The sequence below is a fragment of the Coturnix japonica genome, chromosome 5 (genome assembly GCF_001577835.2).
Source record: "Coturnix japonica isolate 7356 chromosome 5, Coturnix japonica 2.1, whole genome shotgun sequence".
NCBI classification, from domain to species: Eukaryota; Metazoa; Chordata; class Aves; order Galliformes; family Phasianidae; genus Coturnix; species Coturnix japonica.
In genome coordinates, this window is record NC_029520.1 from 45,960,557 (window position 1) to 45,976,872 (window position 16,316).

The 16,316-nt window shown below is 42.2% G+C and overlaps 2 protein-coding genes across 8 annotated transcripts in view; one reads left to right on the forward strand and one right to left on the reverse strand.

Annotated features, from left to right (window-relative positions):
- Positions 1-11,480, reverse strand: part of PPP1R13B (protein phosphatase 1 regulatory subunit 13B) — a 58,622-nt gene extending 47,142 nt beyond the window's left edge. For 3 of the 6 annotated variants that reach the window (XM_015865536.2, XM_015865535.2, XM_015865534.2), the window contains exon 1: positions 1,214-1,432. In XM_015865536.2, the coding sequence (XP_015721022.1) occupies positions 1,214-1,339 (126 nt within the window). In that variant the 5' untranslated portion in view covers positions 1,340-1,432. Of the gene's footprint in view, positions 1-1,213; positions 1,433-11,328 lie in introns of those variants that run through there. The other 3 variants (XM_015865539.2, XM_015865538.2, XM_015865537.2) reach the window with 2 other exon arrangements.
- A 235-nt stretch (positions 11,481-11,715) lies between these two features.
- The window catches only part of TDRD9 (tudor domain containing 9), a 58,085-nt gene continuing 53,484 nt past the window's right edge, over positions 11,716-16,316 (forward strand). For both annotated transcript variants that reach the window (XM_015865528.1, XM_015865533.1), the window contains exons 1-3: positions 11,716-11,798; positions 11,912-12,008; positions 12,751-12,820. In XM_015865528.1, coding sequence (XP_015721014.1) covers positions 11,912-12,008; positions 12,751-12,820 — 167 coding nt within the window. In that variant the 5' untranslated portion in view covers positions 11,716-11,798. The remainder of the gene's footprint in view (positions 11,799-11,911; positions 12,009-12,750; positions 12,821-16,316) is intronic.

Consider the following 16,316-nt stretch of genomic DNA (forward strand, 5'->3'; position numbering starts at 1 on the left):
CTTGGGAGGCAGAAGATACAAGGAAAAGTCTTATTGAAGATTACTGCATTTTGAGATCAGCAGAACTTTGAGATCCTTTCAAAGGCAACTCACGACAACTCAAGGCAAAGCTGAAGAACAAAGTCAAGCCCAACGTTTGGGGTTACTTGTCCTGAAAGAACACTTAACGTAAAAACCAGCACGCAACACAAGAGTCGCACAGGACTTGTATCACAGAATGGACTGTTCTCAAATTATTAAAAATAGTTTGGCCAAGGCCAGGGAAAGGGAGGTGCTGATGTTTCTACAATCTTGCGTTCGACCTTGTTGACAACTACTGCAAAGTCATCCAAAAAGCACTGAATTCCAGAAAAGCTTGTCTCCTATGCAGCTGCTCCATCAACCTCATCAGATAATTACAGAATACATAATTGTGCTTTTTCATTTAATAAGGTTTCTAATAAATAAATCCACAGCACATGACAAAGCTGACTGAGTGGAAGAAAGAAATAAAAGGATCTCGAGGGGGGACATTTGTCTTTTGTCAGTTAATAAAGGCAGCTTGTGGCCAACCCAGCAACACTTTCATTTTACAAACATCTATGAAATCTACAGACTTACACCCATACGTAAAGTTTCAATCAGAAGCAGCTCTCCTCTTACTTTCCATAGAGCACAATGAGAACAAACTGCCTCCGCTTTCTTCCACTGAGGGGAAACCATTAACAAAATACTGATTGTTTCACAGATTGCTCTCAGGGAATACCAGCCATTCAATCTGTGATGTAACATTATCTGGCTTGGCAAAAACGTAAGGAGTGAAAGAAGAACATACCCTTTGGGATTCAACAGGCAGCCCGCAGAGTTCTCCTTCCATCATCAGAGTGGAAATTGCACAGAATAGAAATTAACTCTTTCAAGTACTTCAGATTCTGCACAGGAGGTTTAAAAACCTCAGAGCTGCTCTATTTTGCTGCCATACCCCCACTTTGGCTGAATCAAATAAAAACGAGTATGCAAAGATTCCCTACCCTTCCTCCCCCTTGCTCAAGAAACTCCAACTTAAATTCTTAGTTCTTAAATACTCAGATATTTGTTACACAAAAGAAACCCATCACGGAAAGATTTCACCTACAAACACACTGAGCCATGATAAGAAATCAGTGCTCAGCACTCTGCGCTTTCTTCTAAAACCCAATTTCACAGCAAATAACAAAAAGCAAAGACATCCCACCTTCTTTTTTATAACTCTGTCCCTTGTCCGCTTTTTAGAGTTACGTCCAGTCTTCTCCAGTAGCCAGGATTTCTCTTTTGGTGTTTTTATAATATTCTGAAGAACCATTCTTAAAATATTCTTCATGTGGACAGTTACAGCAGTGATTAAATTATACCGTGCAGAGCTAAAACCTACAACAGTTCCTGTGCGGCAGCTACAGTGAAAAACTACTTAAATGGAGTATTTTTGGTCTGCTGGCATCCGAATTCTAGCAGCAATGACGAGCAGTGATAAGATGTTCCAAAGAAACAAGACAGGCCACAGTTGTGACAGGAACAAGATAGGCGAGATCAAGTTTCCCCTAATTAGGCAAGGTTGCAGTAGGGGAGTTCTGCTATCCTCTCATTGTGCAATAGTCATCTTTGTTTAATATTATAATGACAAACATTAAATATTCATCTTAAATAAATTTACATATAAGGCTCCGTCTGCCTCAGAAGAGACAAGTGATTTCTCTGCTGCAGAGGGCAAGGAGTTGAGCAGAAGTTCCAAGAGCAAAGCAGGCCAACAACTCCCAGAGACTTTGCCACAATACATCTCTTAAATCAGTAAAATGATTTAACAAGACCAATCAGCTTAAAGAAAACAACAAAACCCATTATGCACTTCAACTATAGTATTTTTAGGCATAAGTACTACTCCGTTCTTGGCAAACTCTTCCTTCTTGCTGGACGTAATTCAAGCAGTCGAGAACACAAAATGGTAAACTGTGGTCTGACTGCCTCTTCATGTCAAGGGACAGGGAGTGTTTATCATCATTCCTGTCAACACCGTACGGGATCCTGAGTGGGGGACAGCAAGATGGCACCAGCTTAGCTCTTACTCTGCAATTGCACAAGCAAAGCATATTCCTTGGCTCAATACATTCCCTTAATAGAGAAAATGAAGAGAGTAAGCCAGTGACCCAGGGGGAAAGAACAAAACAAAAAAGCACACACGATAGAACTCAACCCATCTCTCTTACAGCAGAGAGATGTTACATTTTCTGAGCAACCCCTTACATATTAACTGCAGGAAGGGATGAGCAATAGATCCTCAGCATAATTTGCAATCCACAGAACTGCGGCATTACCCTTCTCTACAAGCAGCAGAAGGAAGAAAAACCGAGTAAGGCTAAATATGGAATCTGTCTCAACATTCAGAAACAGCGCTGTCCTTCCTTAACGCGTTTAGTTAGAAATGCAAACATTGTGATCCTGTGCAGCCTTCCTTCCTCCTCAGCAAACAAGTGTCACGTAGATGGCTTTACTGGGAATAGAACGAGTAGAAGCATTTCAGACATTCAGAATGCAACAATGAAACATTAACCTATGAAAGACTGAGGACATTTTAAATAAACGAGAATCTAGACGATATTCATTAAATGGGAAGGGTTGTTTTGCTTTTGAAAGAGTGAAAAAAAATCAAAACTGGTTGCTCTCCAAAAACAGATCTTTATCTGCCAGAAAAACAAACTATCATATGAATAAATATTTGAGAGACAAAGCAGGGCCCGTACTAACACACTGCGCCCCTCCTCCAACTATTGCTACGCACTGAATGTTTCTGAACAGCAACAGAAAAACTGCCAAGACTTCTGAACGCTGCACTTGCAATAGAAGGTTCAATATACATAACACGGGGAGGTCCAGATCTAAAGCCTGCCACGACTGTGAGTAATCGGGACCTTTTCAAAGAGGAGTATGAACTAGAAAACATGCATCACTGCATTTTCCTCTTTTATCCTGTTACTCCCCACTTTTGAAATAATTGAAAACACCTGTAGTTACTTGCTAAATCAGATAAATACCAAGCAATACATCCCAGCTCAGCTCCTTCCTTTTTCTCCTGCAGTTCTTAAAGCGTATTGTCTCCAAATTCAGGATCTGACCCAGCAGAGTTACCTGGCTGACTGCTCCATGACTGCTACTTCTAGGTAGGCAATTATGAATCTAGGAAAGACAGAAAGAATGATATGGGCACCACAACCGTATCTGGTTGCCTCACATCATCAGCCTCAAAATCCTAAATTCAACAAACAAGGAGATTTTATTGACCAAAAAACATGAAGAGATTTTTGAGTGTTCTAAAAGAAGACAAAGCTTTCCATTAACGCAAATCATCGCCTTATATAAAAAATGTAGGCACAATGAGAGATCCAAGAGGATCCTTGTGTACCAACATTCACATTCAGAAAACTACACACCCACTCAATTCCAGCTCAATAGGAAAGTGAAACACAGGCTATGATCCTGCCAAAGCATTTTAACAAAAAGATACTCCTGGCCTCCGAACAACACATGTGATGATGTAGCAAATAGAACAAAATAAGAGTGAAATTCCAGGACACACACACAATTTTGACAGCAAACACAAAATGGAAAACTACTTAACATAAAGCTACAGACTACAATCGGTGGACGTGAGCAGCTAAGAATACACAGAAGCAGTGGTCAAACAAAGAGTTCAAAAGGAATAAAACACAGCACCGTGGTTTCACTAACAATTTAAGGCCTACTTGTTTTACTGACTTTGATTCCACTTTGCCTCTCTGTCTCAACACTCGTATTATGGTGCTTTCTCCTGTGTTTGAAGATACCTTTTCTCACAAGGAATCTACAGTACTCAACAAAGCAGAATGACCTGGGTTTCCAGCTCGGGTGGGGAAAGGAAGACAGAAGAACTATAAAGAAATTCAGATACAATCAGGATGTTCTCACCCTCAAACACTGGAATCAAAGAGGCTGCTGAGACTTCGGTGCTTGAAAATATGTGTAGTTTGAGATACGGTAAGAAAAAACTGATCAAAAGCTTCCCCTACTTCTGAAAGGGCACAGATCAGTACCTGCATACTCCAGATCAAGCTTACTTGTAATTTTCTGCTATCGGTTCTTCAGAGCTCTGAGAGCACAAACCAAATAGCACTTGGTGGCTTCAACAGGACCCTCCTTCCTAGTGCACTACAGCCGTGGATAAGGGGCTGCCCTAAGTGGGGGTAACATTGGTTAGGTGAGATGTTAGAAGAGAGCAAGATACAGTGTTTCCAACATAGTATTTTTGTGTCCAGTAAATTAGGTGAGTTAGTGTTGCTTAGGAGCCATTCCTTAAAGGCTTTCTATGGCTGACAATAAAGTTTAAAAACAGCAACAACAAGGATATAAAAAAGGCTACTAGAAGTCTAAAGGCTGGTAAATGTGAAGAGGAACAAAATCTCAAAGCATTTATCTTCAGCTAAAAATGAGAAAAGCACATTAGCCGGTATAAATTAACCCACATAAGTATTTATGTTGACCCCAGCAAACTTCAGGGGTCCAAAAGAGCAGTTGATAATTCAGACATTAAATTGACTTAAACCTAGTTCATAACTTTAACCTCCTGCCAGCGTGACAGAAGTAAATACTACTGTTATCCATCATAGGTAACAGAAGTGCTACAGCACAGAATTGAGAAGGGCTGCAAGTAACAGACCTTCAGCTCTTTCCATGTGAAGCTCTGATTCCTCATCAAAGCAAGTCATAGTGATGTGGTGGTAACTGACCATAAACGAGTAACAGTGCTCCAAGGAACTGGCCAGAGAAATAACAGAGAATATTCCTAAGTGACACGGGCTAGTAGACAGCAATACATGCAATATGGTTTTGAAATGACTGCGCGATGCTGACATGATTAAGTGTAAAGGAGGTCAATCATTACAGGTTTTTTTCTAGCAGAAAACCACGCTTCTTGCAGTTGATTTTTTCCAAGATTTAGGTAACTTGGGACAACAAAGCATTAAGTGAGGAGACGAAGCATCAGACATGCTGAGACATTCAGAGCTTCATGCAGAGATGAAACAGCACGTTGAGATGTTTCACAGTTTATTTTTATAAGACACTGTTTCGAAACCTCAATATCTCCCATATAGATTCCCAACAGTTGGGCTCAATAGTAACTAACCCACTTGCGAGCCCATTTGTTGGCCTGTTGAATCATACCAAACCACTGCACTTCCAAAAATGTGCTGCCTATAGATACACAACAAGAAAAATTTAACCTCTTCATCAACATATCTGAACAGCAACCTGAACAGCAAGGATGCTGCATGAGCTTTTCTAATGAAGTTAAGTATCTAACAGAGATTGCAGTTTTGATGCTGACCACCACAGCATCACACAGCATGTGCTCTAGCCATGATGTTATCTCTACAAAACCCAACCCCAGCAGTCTGAGAAGAATTTTACAGGCATTAATCATACCACAGAAAGTTACAAATTCCATCTTACACATCTCCCCAAAGGAAGTAACTTTGAGATTTGTCAGCTTCTGTCCCTGGCTAAATGAGATAGACTGAGGTCAGGTTTTGATCAGCGTATTTGTTAAGACTGTATAAAATAGCCAGATTTGCCTCTGAAGCTTCCCCTCCCCCCAACCCAAGAGGAAACCTTCCAGAAAAGGTTAAAAAGAAAGTAATACCAACATGTGCAGCAATTGTCTTGAACCATGCCGGTCAATTTGTAGGAGAGAGGATTAGAAAAGGATTGTCTTATACATTCAAAGCATATCACCACAATTTAAACCATACCTGTTACTCTAAACCAAGATTTGATCCTGCTCGAGAAATTAAAAAATAATTATCTTTTTATTTAGGTAAGACCGTACTTGCTGGCTATGGTAATCACTGCTGGTCTCAGACTGCCCTGTTTGGCTGAAAATCTCAACAACAAAAACCAATATCAGTGCTGACACCCTTCCGGCAATCTCTGCATTTCTGCCCTTCCCCATGACAGCTCCAGCACCTCTCTGACCCCTCACCGAGGCGGTTTCCGTGTGCTAAGCTGTCAGAAAAGCACCTCCACAAAATAAAGCAAACAGCTTCCTGCTGAGTTAGCAAACTGAAGTGGCTCAGCACAGGATGAGACAAGCACGGAGCCAGTGCAGGAACAGGGAAGCAGGGAGGAAAGGAGCATGGTAGCCCCTGTGGCAGTTACTTCCAACCAGTGAAAACCTGGGCTCAATTATGCTACGAGTCTTAGAGAATAAGGAAAGAATGGGAAGAAACCAGAATGAACACAATACTGCAAGTGACAGCAAAACACTGACCTCTACCTAAACACCACACTGATGGATTAGGCATGGTTACAAATTACGGTTATGGTTTGCATTTGCATCTAAAGAATTCCCCCAGTACAACATATTTCACCAAAAATCCTAAATCCTTTATTTGCTCCTGTTCCAGGCAACATACATCCAGCACTATCGGATTCCCAGAGAAGTGGCAAAACTCTGCTATCTCTACAGTCACAATATTACTGCAGTGCAGTGATCTGAAGGTTCATTTCACTGTCCTACTGAACTGGTAAAGAGCCAGAAAAGAAAATTTACTATACGATGTTTGGGTACAGCTTCCCAACACAACTGAAGAGAATAATCAGGCAGTGCTGAGACAAGGAAGGGCCACTTCCCTTCCACCTCCTCTGCTGTCCCTCTCACCCCAGCAGCTTGCTCCTTCCTGAACCAACACAGACAATGACAGCCACAATACAAGCCGATTTAATGGCCTAGCTTAGCAGGATATTCATATATATGAGCACATATACCCTCCACATCCTTCGAGTGTAATCAGTTACTAAGGAAGGCAAGTACAGTGTGCTCAAAGTATATGGTGGGAAGGAACAGTGAGGAAGAAAGGAAGGAGGAAAAGACCACATCCAGTGGTCACAGGAAACAGTGCAGCTCACCTCCATTGTGAAACAGCAGCCCCAAAAGGAATCCAGCATCTCCAACATCCTACTGCCCCACCACGATAAACGCCCACTTTCTACCACTAGCAAGGTTACACGCACCTCTGAGCAACACTGAAGTGAAAGAATTGAGCCACTTGAAATCTAGGTACAATGCTTGACAACTCTGATTCAGAACAACTCTCTGGAATAAGCAGCTCATATCATCACTTGTCCTTTGATTTGTCACGGAATTTATGCACTAGCATTATTGGTTGTGACCCACAAATCTACCTCTGAAGGACAGCATCCAGCATCTGTTATTGCACAATAAAACTTTATTACTCTCCCTCATCAAAAATTGCTTTCAGAAACTTAAAACACTGAGAGCTCTCCATGGATAGATTCCTTAATACACTGCAGATTCGTACGTGCTTCTGAGTTTAATTGATTCTAGTGGCAGACTTCCAAACTACTAGAAAATGTACAATTCGAAGGATTAAAATGTTACAGTATTTATTTACTTATAATTTAAGAATCAGCGAGACATGGGATCCAAAATTGATGGAAAGGATGCTCAGAGAAGTGGCAGGAAGATATTTTAGAAGTATGTTATTTAATAACATCTCCCAGTTTAAGGAAAAACACCCTCACTTGGCTGGGGTCGAACAAGCCCAAGGTCAACCAGTGTTCCAGGCTGACAGTTAGAGGTGAGATATTCTGAGCTATGCTGAGCTAAGAATTACCGCATGGTAATATTAAGCTTTTAATTCAGATAATGTTTAAGAATCATTAAGTTCTAGAAGCAAGTTATGGTACAGAGGCACTCCCAGCAACTCCCCTATTTATGCAATAATCAAGTTCCTTCTTCAAATCCCTACTCTTGATAATTATTTTTTCAGTCTTTGAAACTGCTTCCTTGAAAACAAGATCTAAAATGCTCTGAATGTTTACGATAGAATAAAGGTGATCTCTGCATGTAGCAACCTCTCCCACCAAGGCACTGCCATTATTCTGTGTATGGACAACCCTTGGCATGACGTGGCCAGCTCCTGTTAGGCAGCACTAAGAGCGAGAATCAAAAGAGTACAGGATGGATTTCATAACACGGTGAGAAGTCCTGCATCTCACACCAAACTTCACTTGTTACATTAACACAACTTCATCTGGTGGAGCAGCATTTTGATTTCTAATAAGTCCTCTCCAATGCCTGCACTGGACAACTTCATCTGTGTCCGTTTAGAAGAGAAGCTAACAGACATGAAAAAACCCTCAATATTTTCCCATATACTTGTGGATTTTAAGGAAACATCTATCAAATCTTTGGTAAAAATCCAAATCCAGGTAAAGCAGTCTATGAAAAGTATCTTTCCATGGACATGGTGAAGCTCATGAACTTATTTTTAACCGCAGAACAGGCCAGACTTTATTATCCTAATAAAATGGTGACATGATCCAAAAAACATGAACTAGCCTTTAAGCATCACTGCAATAAATAACTCCATTACTAATGGCTGATAAACTTGCAAATTATTCTCTCCAGTCAGTTCAGATTTATTCAGCAAACAAGGATGGTATCAGTACTGCTGGTATTTATATTGCTCTGCATTCATTACAATATATTTTAATCTCAGCATCACTGAGGATTGCTAATATTAAGCTTGTTAAAGCTATGCATCTTCCTTTAGACTGATAGGAGGCAGTGACCATTAGTAGTGACCTTCCTAAGGAAGACAACCACATATGCAGATCTGAAACTACTTTGGTTTTAAACTAAGAATAAGCAACACCCACTTTGCACTTGCTGGAAAAGCTTTTAGACTCAACATATTATGAGGGCATACTCGGAAAAAAACAACAAAAACACCACAAAGAAAGAAAGAAAGACCCTTTTTCTTCATTCACCTGGAAGATGGCTCAATTTAAACCTAACTCAAGCAGATCCATCTTTGGTTTGTGTTCTATCTATCACGTTATCTGTCTTTGTAGACCAGTAACATATGCAGCAATTAGAAGGATATTAATGCACACTGTAATATTAAGATCCACTTGTGTATTCTCTAGTCTAACATGAAATACACACCAGGGATTATCTTTCAATAAGAGCTGCAGTTTCACACAAAATTAACCAAAGCGCAGCCCACATCTCATTACTTCTTGGAAGCCCAACTGTGTTCAGAACCAACAATAAACCTAATTTTCTATCTCATAAAAAACCAGAGTAGAGTAAGCAATATGGGCTTGCATGGAAAGGATGCTAAGGGACAGAGGAAGAGATATCCTGGCAGCAAAAGAAATCATAGCTGATAAAGCTTCTCATAAGTAACCCTGTTCCCACATGACAAACCCACCACTAACAACAAAATAGAGGAGAAGAGGATAGTCACCATTCCATTTTCTGTTCCTCGGACATTACTTCATTCTTAAGAACCAACGTACAGAACATTAATATATTACCAACCCCCAAATGGCTTCAATGAGTTTGTTACTTCCCAGACATTTCATTTCAACTTGTTGACAAAGCTGTAGCAATGCCCACTTGTTACAGTTCAATTCCTGCAGTATTACAGCCTGTCCTCCTGCTATTATTATACACTTCTGCTAATTACAGAGAAACAAAACACAACAGGATCAAGGAGAAAACAGTTCCTTTGTATGTGAAGTCAAGGAATCCCAGCATAGCTTTTCCCTTTTCAGAACAGGAAAACTCAAGTTAAAAATAAAAGAAAGCCAACTAAATTTGGTCCAGCTCTACAGCCATATGTTCACATCATTCTGATATTATGCGCTGATTATTCCAGTAAATGGTTTATTTCCCATCCTTGCAGCCCAGAAATCAAATAGGTGGGATAAGAAACTGGAAGACTAATAGCGCTATCAAAGCGTCCATTTAAATGTGTATATTCCTGATTACTTTATGACAGACTGCCCATAACAGCACCTAAAAGCGCTTCAGAAAAGCAAAATATTTATGATTCCAGGATTGAGACTCAGCAAGCTCTAATCTGCAACATTACCATCACTGCAGCAGCGTAATTTGTCTTTATTAAAACCCAGCTGTCAGCACGAAAATGCTTTGAAGTAGGTTTCAAAACCATAATAAAAGTCAGAACCTTATAACACTTTCAAATAACCACAAGCAACTGCTGCACTTCAGCAAGTACGAAGGCAACAGTGAACACTGTCAGTGAGACACTCGCCAAGCTGTGAAAAACAGACAAGAATAAAGAAATGAAGAAGCCAACAGCACAGACTTTAACAGAAAGCCAATCGCTGGAGCATGGAAGTTATGACACTTGCCTCAGACTCACACACGAGTCAGGAATGGGAAGCAAATACATTTGTTATGACCCAGCCCACTGCTGGTGTAGGCTTTCAGTATGAAGTTTATGAATGTAAAGCACAGCCCAAGCTGCAATGGATGCTGAGCACGCTGCCAGTCACAGCAGAATGGCTTTAGTCGGAAGGAACCGTACAGATCGCGCAGTTCCAAGCCCCTGCCATGCGCTGGGTTGTCTCTGCCGGCTCAGTTTTGCTTTTACTCGCTGACACCCACAGCTCAGCGAGCTCAGATGCCGGTTTCCAGCTCACGCAGCTCATAGTGAATAGTGAAAATTCCTCCTCCAGCACTGACAGAGCATCCCGGCACCCAGCCGGGGCGGTGGGGAGGCACACGGCGCTGTCACAAGGCCAGGCTCTACCTGCGCCCTTCCATCTGCAATCCCACATCATTGCCCAGCTCATGTGGCTCTTCCACTTCCTGCTCGCGGAGCAAAGTTGGAGCGCTGACATTCCCTGCAAGCCGTGCCCGCTGCTCTGCACAGCGCCCATCTGCTGCAATGCCTCCAGCACGGCGCCGAGCCCTAAAGAAAAGCTCTTTTCCTCGGAAGAAGGCGAAAACGGGGGAGCCCTCACCCCGGTGCCTCCCACACGCACGGCACAGCTCACCCGGAGCCGGACGCCATCGCTCGGCACATCGCTGCCCTCACGAGCGGCCCCGGCCGTGGGGACGAGTGTGAGGGGAGAAAAAACAGCACAACAGAACTGCTGCGTTGAAGGGAAGGCAGCACAACGGCACAGCAGTACAGCAATACAGCAGTACAGCAGCACGCTGCCCGCCCCATGCAGCCCCACGCCAGGCCCGAGCGGCGCCGTCAAAGCCCCGCGGCCAAGCACGGAGACAGGACGGAGCCGGGGAGCCGCGGCCGGGACCCCTCACGTTGGCGGCCGGCTCCCGTTGGGTCCTCGGGACGGCGAGGACCAGCGGCCGCGCCCGCGGCCCCGCGCCTCACCGCGCTGCGTCCGGCCCGGCGGCCCCGCAGGAAAGGACGCGCTATCCCGGCGTTATCCCGGCGTTATCCCGGCGCCAGGCCGGCCCGGCCGCTCCCCACTCACCGGCATCATCTCGGCCGCCGTCCCCCCGCCGAGTCTCGCCGTGCCGTGCCGTACCGCGCCGGGCCTCTCACGCTGCCGCCTCTGAGCGCGGAGGAGCCGCTCACCCTAGCGGCGGTGACAGGTGCTCCCGCGCGGCTCGTTCCCCGCAGCGGGCGGAAGGAAGAGGAGAAGGCGGCGGCCGAGCTCGCGACCCCCCTCCTCCTTCTCCTCCTTCTCCTCCTTCTCCTCCTTCTCCTTCCTTCTCCTCAGCGCGGCGACGGCGGCCTCCTCCTGCCCGCCCGCCTCCTGCCCCCGCCGCTTCCTGCTCCGCTCCGCCCGCCCCGCCAGGGTTAACCACCGCCACAGCGCCATTGGCCGCAACGGGAGCGCGGGGGGCGGGCACACGGCGGAGGACGGGCGGCCTGTGGGTGGTGCCTGCCCCCGCGTCTCGTTCTATAGAGGTGGAACAGAGAGATAAAAGCTTGCGAGAGGTCAGGCTCAGTGATGAATCAACACAGCGCTGCAACGCAGCCGGCGTAGGTAAATGTCATATTGCTGCCAGTCTGAAATCCTAACCTGAAAAATGCTTCCCCTGTGTCTGTAGATGGCCGCTTTCCAGTCTTTATTTGTACATCACCGTGACAGACCTCAGCTAGGAGTGACAAAAAGGCTCAGCAGGGAAGTTGTTGAGAGGACCTCAGGTACCGTCTGTATAATCTTTAAGCTTAGGCATAACAATAGTGATAATAGTTGAGTATTGATCTCAAACATGAGTTTGTTCATTTAGTTTGACCTATTAATGCGAGTTCCTGTAACAGATGGCTGGTAAATTACCTTAATACATACCTGCCTAAAGGTTTCAGCAGCCATCCTTGTCCATGCAGATGCAGGGTAGAACTTAGTGACAGTCAAAGCTGCTGCTCCTCTTTAAGAAATTGGTCCTATAGAAAAATCCTACTGACATCACCAGATAATACTGTGTCGATTTAAAATTGCTTTGCATGTATTATTTTGTATTATTTGGAGACAACAACATTATTATCTGAGTTTCCAGAAATTATGATTCTACCTCTTAGACACCTTTAGAGAAATGTAAGCCTATGGTACTTCTGACGTCATCACCTTCTGAGCTGCTCAGAATGATCCTGCAGCTGAGCTGACATGAAGTAAAATGGGCTATAAGGTGCTATAAGGCGCTCATAATCTGGGGAAAATAACAAGAAAAAAGCCACCACAAAACACAGGCTAAAACATCATAAATAGAGCCTCAGTATTACCATTCCAATCCTTTATGAGGAGCGATGACAAAGTGAAAACTGGGAGAATATGGCATAGACAGTTGCCACTGGCAAGGCAGGCACTCCTCCACGCAGTGTCTCCATTGGAATAATGCCCTCTGGTAGAACTCCTTTGTCAGCTTTTAAGGCGCATTGCTTTTGGCAGGTGCAGGTTCAACCAATGCTGCAACCAGACAGACTGGATCATGCGGACTAGGAGGAAATGTCTTCAAAAGGTATAGGCCATACTTTATATAAAGCCTTTTCATACTCCCTATTTCTACTTCACTTAGCAAAAAAAAAACCAACACCCAACAAACAACTACCAATCCAGCCCTCCCCATCTCCATTTTCCCATAGAAATGAGGAAGGAAAACTAACCAGTCTTTACAAATCATAAGGCTTAAAACTATGCCTGTACCATGGTAAATTAATTACCATCTCTTGCTGAACGATCTTCCTGAGAATCACCCATTTATCAGCCAAATCTTCTGATTCCAACTTTAAGTGTCTTTCATGTGCTTTCTTTGCTGCAAACAGGAAAATGTTCGCTTGTAATCATGCACCATTGTTTTTCTTTCCATGCTTTGGCCAAGGGGCCAATGATACCTCCAATTCAGTCGCCTGTTTTAGATAAGCGAGGTTATGTGAAAGCAGTCGTGTTTGAGGGAATGCCTTGGAAGATAAGGTTAAAAGTATGTGGAGTTGCTGTGGAAGCAGATAAATCCAGAGATACTGAATCCCAGTTACTTGCTTCACTATACACAGCCTTTGTAAGAGGCACTTTAATTCTGTGGGTCTTTTTGTAAAGGAAAAGGTTTATGCTCGTTTGTTGCTATAAATATTACAATATGTTATGCAAATAACTTTTACAGTCAGCTTGGTATCGAAGAAATAAAAAATAAATAAAAACCAACCAACAATAACAAAAACACCAGAGCAACTCAACTTCATACTGAAGCCAGTGTAACTCAACAGACCTTTATTTGACTTGTAATCCTTAAAAATGAAGAATTACTTACAGTGTGATTTGGTTTTGAGATTTGGGCTGAGATTTTGTTTAGCTAGAATGTGAAATCTGCCTGTCATGTATCACATATCATCTTCTTCTTTTGTGGAACACTTGAAATTAAATGGTACAGAGAGACAAATTATCAAAGTATGTTTTCTGTTTAATGCAGATTTACCTTTAAAAAAGGTATATTAACTGCAGTTAATGAACTGGCTGACGTTCTATGTGATCATGTGCAACATTCCCCTTAGGAGAAACAGAGATTCCTAATATTACAGATGTACAGATGGGAGTCTGAACAACTACTGAGCTTTTTCACAGCCACTCCTGACCAAACTTCTCTGTGTTTTTTGCTTTTGTTTTTTTAAGTATCTATTGGCCAAGTTTGCAAACGCAGCCATTTTCAAGTTTTTAAAGCTGCCAAGTCTGAACTTCCCCCACTTGTTTTTTATGCATAGACAAGAGGAGGAAAATGAGCTTTCCTGCCTTGTTGGATCCAAGCTTTCTTCAGTTTTGCATTTGTTTGCTTTGCGAAGCTTTTCTGGAACATAGGAAAATGTTTTCAGGCTTTGGAGGTGTCACAGAGATTTTAATTAATTTTAATTCATTTAAGACGACTTCTTTTCATGTGGTATTATTTTAAATAACAGGTATTCCTATTTATAGCCAGAAATAAATGTTCTCAGAGGTCAAACGTTTAGGGTGGGATACATCTCATCCAACTGAAACAAACTGGAAGTTAAGCACGTGGTCTAAATCCATCGTCTTGGCTCCTTCTGTAAATAAAGTGGGATGGGAGGGAAGGGAAACAGGCAGTTCTGCAGGCAATTAATTCCTTTCTGAGATATTCATCCCACTATCTAAATGTCTTTGAAGGTGCCTATCTCCCTATTGATAAAGATGGAGCCTGGATGACTAACAGAGATTAGAGTGGAGGTTTCTAGATGGTTATAGTTAGGGTGGGATTCCTCACAAGTGGCTGAAGAAAAACTTTAAAAAGCAAATACCAACCGAGTGTTAGGGGGTTTTGTGTATGTATACTGCAGAAATTTTAATCTGTCCTTTCTAAATAGCTTAGTGGATTGCTTTATTACGTAACACAACTCTTCTCTCCAAAAGCAGATTTTGGATTTGCTGTAAAGCAGGAGAATGCAGCCATGAGTAGGCAAGCAAGTTTAGAAGCTGGGTTTTGGAGTTACTTCTAAGTTCTAGGCAGCTACTTGCAGGAGCAGTGTGCTGTACCAGATGACATAGTTTATAGAAATACTGCACATCGTATATTTAAAGAAAATCAATTTTAACTCATTACTGTGCCCTTTAGTAGCTTTACATTCCAGAATAGAGCTGACTTCCAAAGGAAGCAATCATGAAGAATTCACACCGAACAACTGTCATAAGCTCTAATGTTTGAATTCATACGTTGCCAGTGCTTTCCAACCCCACCAAACCTGTTCAGAGATAAACTATAAATAATAACCTAAAGGAAACACTTTGATGTCTGTTTTGTATACACTCTTTGAGACACGTGAATAGGAGAAAGATACTTTTTCATCCCTACCTTATAATATTCTAGTAATGTATGCTGGACCAGATGACTAATGTTCTGTAGTTTCATGGCACAGTGCACGCAGCGCATCGTTCTGAAAAGCAGTACAATAATTAAAGCAGAAGTGAAGCCATACGATCTGTTTATAGCAGAGCTGTGTGCACTTTGTGGGGATTTGAGTGCCTGATACATCATGTGTTTCAGCCCTGTATTTGGTGGATTAGAAATGTAATTTCTTTGAACAATAACATAAATTGTATGCTTAATCCAATACACATGATGCAAGAAAGTGTGCTTAGTAGAGAATACTGTGGCCTCACTGGGAATATATTCCTATACATTCTCATAAAATTCTTATACTAATAGGTATTGCTGATTTTTTATGTTGTAGCTACGTTATAGCTGTATAAAACAGGTTATGCACCATCCTTTTCATAGATAGAAAATCCTCTGCTCCCCCGTGACTTACAATGAAGAAACTATTAACAATATTAGAAGGAGTAGAGAAAACAAAAAGATATCCTGGCAGAGGCTTTTATGGTGATGCTTATTTAGAAAAATCTTTTTATTTTCCTCAGTATGGCCATGAAGATTGGAAGCTTCCGTGACTAAGTGATGGGATATTAGTTGAAGTAATAATTGAAGACAAAAGTTCATGAATCAGTCCCTCAGTCACCATTTCTTTCTATACATACTACCTTGTTTTCCATGTTATCACTTGCTAAAGTTTGATGTCTTAAGAGATTCCATTTCATTTCTTCACCCTTTCTAACTGTGTAAGTTTTACTTTTTCAGGGAAGGTATTGATATTCTAGTCCTGGGAACTTCAATGAGACAGCTTGCTTTTATTTTATTTTTAAGTGCCTGAATAATTCTTACTGTTACTGCTCTAATCCTTTGGCAAAGTTTACTACAGTTCTTAGCTGGATAAGTAGAACATCAACTGAAAAGGATAATGAACTGTATTGCATCAATGGAATCCCATTGAAAATGATTAAGTGTAAAGCCCTACAACTTGAGACAGTACAAAATGTGCCACCTGTACATGTTTACAATATATTTGACTTATTCAAAGGTGTCATAATATGCAGTTGAAACCACAGAAGATTTGAGAAAGCAGGAAGGACTTTAAAGGTTTATCTATTGCTTATGTCTCCAAAGCCGCTACTTCTGT